Below are 7,946 nucleotides of genomic sequence, written 5' to 3' on the forward strand. Positions count from 1 at the left end.
AAAATTACAAAATACTTATAACAAAAAAAATATCACAAAGATTGAATTAAAATTAACCTATCCTTTGATTTAGAATCTACGAACAATTCTAATGAAATCTCAGCTTAAAATTCTTAAAATATTATCAAAATCGGTGTGAAATCATAATTTATTACATTCATTACATGGTAGAAAAGTGTAAAATAATGTAATGTATAAAATGCATTTAATTACGCCAGCTTTCAGTGTAATTTACACCCAAAATGTACACGTCATTGCAAACGTCAAAATTCATGGCGTAAAAGTCTGTTTTGTGATTTTTTGCGTGAAAAATGCTTAGAAAGTCAGTGTTTTTGGCACAAATCCTCAGTCTGGGATGCGTCCTGGCGTTCCCGGATCAAGGGAAATGGGACTTTATCATGAAACCCGTTAGTATGCTCGATAATCCGCATGAATCATCCCATATCGTTGCGTCCGGCATATGCTATTCACCTTGTTTACCTTATTTAATCAATTTCCAAGAATTCCCACGACTTTATAGCTCTGATTATTACTCTGTTTGCTGATTGGGCGCGTTGTCATTTGCAGGATACGTCGGTGAATACGATATCAAAGTCCCTGTTCTCTGGGTCTAAGATCTACGTGCAGAGTAAGTTGATGAGGGAATCTTGTGGGAGCACCCGGATGGATTACTAAAAAAGGTTTTATTTTGATGATTTTCAGTCACTTGCGAGTCCAAGGATCCAGACACGAAGATTGAGATCTCCTGGGAACTCAGGCAGTCAATGTGCTTCGATGGGCAGACACATTATGTTAGTAGTTGGAGGCTGTTTCACTTTGTGGGGCATTCATTCTTAATAAAATCTTTTTGGTTTCAGTTCAAAAATTCAGCTCCTCTGAAAAATCAGACAGATCCAACAATTTCAGACAGAACTGTAGCTACGTGCCAGCATGGTGGGCACATAATTCTCAATGAGTTCAAATTTGCAAATCCCCCAGCGGATTTGGCAGAGAATACAGCAAAGAAGAAAGCCAGGGATGCGGAGAACGTCCCTGGGCCAAATCCACTCTTCACAATCACCAAAGATGGGGTTTACTTCTTCACATTGCGCATTGGGAGCCAGCAGGACTACAATGCGTCCGTTCGTGTGGAGATTAAAGGTCCTCATGGTTACCTTTCGGCCTTTGATTGGCCCCTTTTGCCCTTCTACGGAGCCATGTGTGGGATTTACGTCTTATTCGGCGTAATTTGGCTCACAGTGTCCTTCCTGCAGTGGCGGGATTTGCTGCGAATTCAATTCTGGATTGGTGGTGTCATCTTTCTCGGAATGCTCGAGAAAGCCATGTTCTATGCTCACTACCAGACCATCAATTCCACCGGGGTGTCCATCAAGAGTGTCCTCTTGCTGGCCGAGTGGGTTTCCTGTGCCAAGCGCACTCTTGCGCGGATGCTCGTCATCATTGTCTCCCTGGGATTTGGGATTGTTAAGCCACGCCTGGGACCGATGCTGCATCGTGTAGTTGGCACGGGGGCGCTCTACTTTATCCTAGCCTGCGTCGAGAGCTACCTCCGTGTCGTTCAGACCATCAATGATCGCAGTAATCAAATTCTCGTGGCCAGTATTCCTCTTGCAGTCCTCGATTCAGCCATCTGCTGGTGGATCTTTACATCCCTCGTTCAGACAACACGAACGCTCAGACTGAGAAGGTAAACATTTCAGCATCTGAAAGATCTTTCCCGGAGATTTTATCGCTTGATTTTAATTCCAGAAATATGGTTAAATTGTCACTGTATCGACACTTTACCAACACCCTCATTTTCGCCGTGATCGCCTCTGTGATCTTCATGCTGTACTCCCTCAAGTCTCACAGGATGGCTTCGTGCTCAGACTGGAAGGAGCTCTGGGTTGACGATGCCTTCTGGCACATTCTCTTCTCATCCCTTCTCCTAGTCATCATGATCCTGTGGAGGCCAACGAATAATAATCAGCGCTACGCCTTCACGCCGCTCCTTGACAATCCTGAGGATGAAGATGAAGGTAAGACTTTTTCTTTTCCTTTGAGTGAATTTTTTTTACAATTTTCAGTGTCCTAAAATTGTGCCGAAACGCTAAAATATTCAATTTAATCGAGTATTTTATTGGGGAATTCTCTTCAGAAATTTTTTTTTAAAAATATTTGATTAACCCATGCTAACGAGGTCATAGATCTTCTGTACCTAGGACCTTCATTTTCTAGAATTTGACTAATAAACCTATAAGAAATATAATTCCTGAAAATAAAATTTTTAGCCCCCATGGGGGCGTCGGTAGACACCGTATGATATATCATACGTTTAACGAAAGGGGGTTGAAAAAATCCAATTTTTTCTCAGTGTTGAAACAACGTCTTTAATTAATATAAGTGCATAAATTACATAATTTATGTTGAAATTAAGTATTTTGGCTAGATTTTGGACCACAATTAATTAATCGATCCAATAGAACACCAATCCTTGGGTTTCAGAATCAACTCACCGAGTTCTTGTAGAGTTCTAGCTCTAAGAATATAGAATCTGAACTTGTCCTGAATCCCGCAGTTATCCTCATCGCAAACAATTGCGTAGCCAGGAAGTAAAATAACCATCTCATGTTGCATGGTTTGCTCTAGGACGGAGACTTCTGGTGAATATGCTGACAAGTCTCCGGACAGAGCCGGATGTACTATCCTTCTTCGTTCTCAAACCTACAAAAATCACGATTTTTGCTATAATTTTTATATTTCCTGGTATTAGGTACTTATTAATACTTACGATGTACCTGATTTAGCACTTCCTGGCATTCCTTTTCACTGCAATTTATATTTTTATTCCCAAACCCTTAGATCTTCCCTCACAGAAATAAACTCGCACTATAACCTAAAAAGTACCTCAATTCAACCAACGTATGATATATCATACGCAGATGTTTATCGCGTAAAATATTAAATAATTTGCGGCCGGAGACGGATATTTTAGTTAATTCACAAAGTCTTATTAATAATTAAGAGATTTTGCACAAAATATTGTGGAGAAAAAGGGAATTGTCACTTGAAATACACACATTTTGGTTCCCGGACAACATTGCAATTGGATACACTTAGATTTTTGTCAAAAAATAATATTATTTTATGTTTTTGACACCCAGGAAAATTAATATAATAAGTTAAGGGTTCATAAAAGTGGAAAACACTAACCCGGAAGGAAAATTTTGCGAATTCGCGTCACAAAAATTAATCAAAAACTACCAATTTTGCGTATGATATATCATACAAAAAGTGAGGATGGGTTAAGGAGAAAAGAGGTTCAGATTAATTTTAACCCTTTCAGGTCCGCGAACAATCTAGCCAGCTGATTGAACTAAAAATAATTTTTATGGGTTTCTTTGGGCTCAAATAAGACATTTTTAGCAAAAAATCCCAACTCAAAAATTTTCAGTTTTTCGTCCTTCCCGATCCTGTGGTCTTAGGGGATGTTCTTATGTGGTCATAAAATGATCAGGGATTGTAAAAAAAATAGTTTTGTACTAATTTGTACTCATTAAAATCTAACTACAACAAAATGAAATATTTTCAAAATTAAGTCTTTGGGTCAACGTAACGACCCAATGGACCTGAAAGGGTTAATCATCCAATATCCTTCAATTAAAGAATTTCTGAACCTTTGTAAGTAATTTCCACATTTTTTTCAATTTGAATTTTCATTTAATTCTTCAAATTTTTCAATTAATACTTTAACAGAAATTTTTCAAAAAATCTTTAGAAGAAAGGACATTATGCATATTCAGGTTTTCACGATATCAATAAGCTACACAAACCAGATACAATGAAAAGTATTGAAAAAAAAACCTAATGCAGCTATCACACTTAAGCTCTAAGCACTTAATGCTTAAGATTAAGTACTCACATAGAGGTTATGATGCTGAAGCACTGAAACTTAAGTATGATAACCCCGTAAAACTTTTATGAAGAGCTTGAATGAAACATTGTGAAAGATTTGTTTGAAATTCACGTAAACCACGCCCCCATTGTACCTCACAATACATCTTCTTATGTGCAGCATATGTTTTACTGCTCTATTCTCTTAAGTATTTTTCCGCCGTATCTTTTTGGAAGAAGTTTCTGTAATTTATTGTGAGTTTCTATCTCTAAAATGATTTGCAATACACTCTTATAGACCTGAGGAAGAGGAATTTGCGCCTTCAAAAGGGGCAATAAAATAAATTTAATGAAGATTTACCCATTTAGTACACTCGGAATTTTTTATTGTTGACTTTGAGTGCTTAAAAATGGCATAAGAACCTTTTTTCACAAAAAATCAAATAAATTCCGTTAAAAGGAGTTTGTAAGAATTTTTTACGTAAAATTTCAAGAATTTTGGTTAAAAAATGACTTCTAAACAATTTTAAAACCAGAATCGCAAAAACATTACATATCTGTGTTGGAGCCTTTTCCATGCTTTATATTATTCTAAAATTAATACAGTTTGATTTATTAGTTTCACATGGATTGAAGCATATGCTTTATGTACAAATAGTTAGAATAGGGGCGTGGTCTTCATTTTCTTTTGAGAAATTCATGAGAATCGACCTTCAGAACTTTTTTTTTAAGCTGGAGATGTATGCCACTTTCCTCATGTGTGCATTTTTTTTTATTAACCGTTTTTGACATTTTATATTGAATTAAATTCAAAATTAACTATTTTTAACGAAAAAAATCAAAGAAAAGTTTCCCTGAGTTTTTTTTTCAGTGAATTGTTCTCTTTTAATGTTGATTTCATTTATAATTTTGTTCTATAATGTTTATGAAATTCTTAACCCTTTCAAGACCTGAATGAAGTAAAGGAAAAATATTTAAATTATTGATTGCCTCATTATTCTTTGACTGTTCTGAAATGACTTTTTCTTGAAAAATAATTTCTTTTTGGTCTTTTTTTGAAAGAAATAAAAGATTAAACAAAAAAGATTGAAAATGAATAAACTCCTTCGTGCATTTCGTTCCTTAACACTTGGTGGATCTTGGTTTCTAACCTCAAAAGTTTGACCTTCATTTTCTCTCAAAAGAAAATCCTTTTCCAAGTTTTCTTTCGACAATTTTGAAGCAATGAAACTTCCCTATACACAGATGTAGAATTTGTCACGAAATGTTAAATAGATTTTAATTCTGTGGCGATTGGGAAAAGTCAAATTGGCCATTTTGGCCAGTTAAATCCTTCAAGGGTTAAAAGGACATCATTCATTCTACATTTTCTCTTAAAAAAAATATTAAATTAATCCAAAATACTAAAGCTTTAAAATTTCCTATTTGTATGGAAAATTTTCCGTTGCAATATTCTTGTCGTGCGCCAAATTGTTTCCATTAACCGGGGTAGTTTTGATTGTGCGGTCATCTAAACACCATCTCTATTGACTAAAAGTACCCATTGAATGGATATTTTAGCGTTTCTCCACCATCCGTGGCACAATAATCATCCATAATTCCGGAATATTTGCACATTTACTCACGTAAAACGTTGGGAAATGGTAATCGATTGGGATTCGTTGCAATTAATTTGGTGCACGTGGTGCGCGCACAACATACTACACACCTCACCTCACTCTCTCCCACCTCATGCTCAATTGTAGATGAAGAGGAGCAATTTGTGTCCGATGCTTATGGCGTGAAAATGCGAGGTACTCACAGTGTTTCGCCACGGGCATCGAGGAGTGCAACAAATGATGAGGACGATCTCAAGTGGGTGGAGGAGAATATACCAGCAGCCATTGCTGATGCGGCGCTTCCCGTTCTCGATTCCGACGAAGAAATTGTCAATACAAAGTTTGAAGTGTCCAAGATGCAGTGAACATCTCTTCTTGCACAAAACTCTTCTCTTTCTTCTTTTTTTTTAAGTCATATTTTACATTAAAAATAAATAAATAAAAACTTCTCTACAAAAAAGAGAGAGAGAGGAAAGTTATGAAAAAAATGAATTTGATTGAGAGTCAGCGCAATTAATTTATAAGAAAGATAAAATAGCATGTATTATTGAAAAAAAAAACTGTAGGAAAAATATTAAGTGATGATGTGTGACGACGAATGCCAGTGAATCTGAGCGCCTGTGGCAGAGATTGATGTGTGAGTGTCGGATATAATATAAAATGAATTAAATATAATATAAAATATATGAGTTAAAAGTGCCGTTTATCTATGAAATTTTAATTGCGTGACTAAAATGATAAAACCCAAAATATTTTTGCATAATGTTGGGTGCACAATAAAGTGATGAATGTTTAGTTGACACGTACAGGTTTTTTTTTATTTTTGTTTAATTTTTGTAATTAATATTGAAATTTATATTTAAATATTTAAACGCTCCTCCCTCTACAAGTAGGGGAGACCGGGGTAAAAAAAGTCATTTTCGAATTTTCAAATGCCAATTTCTCCCAAGTTATAAATCGGAAAAATCGGAAAAAATTAGGGTGGAAAGCCCTACCAACCTACAATTTTTGACAGTAATTTGGAGGTTATGTGATCAGTACTTTGGGAGTTAAAAAAGAAAATAAATTTTTGGCCCATTTCCCAAACTTTTGCGTATTGAGAAAAACGAGTTTTCCGAAGTTTTCCTTCAGCAATTTTCCAATCTGATAATTTTTCTCACTAGCTGGGTTACTACAGAAAACGTTGCCAAGGTGTATTTTTCACTAACTTTTAATGATTTTTCTGTATAATTATTTGAATCAAAACATACCCCTTGGGGTAGATCGGGTCAACCCATGTAAATCATATGGGAGTTCGAAATTTTCGACATATTTTCTATCCATTTGTTGCAAAATGACGTGATTGAGAAAATCGCAAAATTCTCTGTTTTAGTGCGTATAAAAGTGAAATTCCTTGTCGCGGATCAAAAGGTGAGAAGTTTAGCTATCAACTACTATCAATCTCTCAGTTGGAAAATCATTGGAAATGTCGGAAAATTCGACCGACTTTATTTAGCCAACTGGTGACTATATTTACCCGCCGCGTTTAAAAAAAGTCAGAAGCGGAAGGGTTCGGGAAGAGCTCGAAAACTCATATTTCTTGGAGAGATAGAGAAAAGTGGTCTGACAAGGGAAGGTTATACATTTAAGAACATGGAATGGCTTGAAATTTTCACCAAATATTCTTTACAATGTATAGAAACCCTGTGTTAAGGGTTTTTTTCTACAGATCCGTAGTTTAATAGTTATAATTTATTAAATTTTCCCATATAAAATTCATTTCGGGAGAGTAAAGCGCTCGACAGAAACGCAAGAGAGAGAACTGCGCGCGCGTCTGTGTGAGTGAATAGTGGTAAGCAGTTCTTTGCCCGTGCGATCGCTACTCTACCACTATTCACTCACACAGACGCGCGCGCAGTTCTCTCTCTTGCGTTTCTGTCGAGCGCTTTGCTCTCCCGATATGAATTTTATATGGGAAAATTTAATAAATTATAACTATTAAACTACGGATCTGTAGAAAAAAACCCTTAACACAGGGTTTCTATACATTGTAAAGAATATTTGGTGAAAATTTCAAGCCATTCCATGCTCTTAAATGTATAACCTTCCCTTGTGAGACGAAGTTGTAGGCCAGGAAATTTCCTATGAAAATGACTTATCGAGGAAATTCTCTTGCATTTGGGGAATCCTGCAGATAAGGATTTATGCAAATTGACTTTTTTTACCCCGGTCTCCCCTAAATTTATTTCAATCTCGCCAAAACTTCACATTTTCGATATTTATTAATAATAAAAATCAAAAGAACTATATTAAACAGATATGCGATGCTACTATTAAAAAGAAATCCAAAGAATAACTTTTCTCGTACTTATTGGGATATTTTTTTTTAATTTCATGAAATAAAATTTAAATTAATAAAATACAGAATAAGGGAAGCGGTTGTGGTGGGGATGAGAACTGCTTAGTTTGTTCTAGCTTCTCCTAAGTTATTATTTG

At 35.7% G+C, this 7,946-nt stretch overlaps 1 protein-coding gene across 1 annotated transcript; it reads left to right on the forward strand.

Moving 5' to 3' along the window:
• The first annotated feature begins 237 nt into the window (after positions 1–237).
• LOC129790242 (transmembrane protein 87A) lies at positions 238–6,167 on the forward strand. The gene is made up of 6 exons (XM_055827670.1): positions 238–407; positions 568–628; positions 703–791; positions 858–1,687; positions 1,750–2,018; positions 5,619–6,167. The coding sequence occupies exons 1-6, from the start codon at positions 312–314 to the stop codon at positions 5,834–5,836; spliced, it is 1,563 nt and encodes a 520-aa protein (XP_055683645.1). The 5' UTR covers positions 238–311; the 3' UTR covers positions 5,837–6,167.
• Positions 6,168–7,946: the final 1,779 nt, after the last annotated feature.

This window comes from Lutzomyia longipalpis, chromosome 2, assembly GCF_024334085.1.
Source record: "Lutzomyia longipalpis isolate SR_M1_2022 chromosome 2, ASM2433408v1".
Taxonomy (NCBI): domain Eukaryota; kingdom Metazoa; phylum Arthropoda; class Insecta; order Diptera; family Psychodidae; genus Lutzomyia; species Lutzomyia longipalpis.

Bases quoted from the DNA above. Each gene is read 5' to 3' on its own strand.
- LOC129790242 (XM_055827670.1), top strand. From the start codon at position 312: ATGCTTAGAAAGTCAGTGTTTTTGGCACAAATCCTCAGTCTGGGATGC. The intron at 1,688-1,749 runs GTAAACATTTCA...TTTTAATTCCAG, and splicing joins CGAACGCTCAGACTGAGAAG to AAATATGGTTAAATTGTCAC. The intron at 2,019-5,618 runs GTAAGACTTTTT...GCTCAATTGTAG, and splicing joins TCCTGAGGATGAAGATGAAG to ATGAAGAGGAGCAATTTGTG.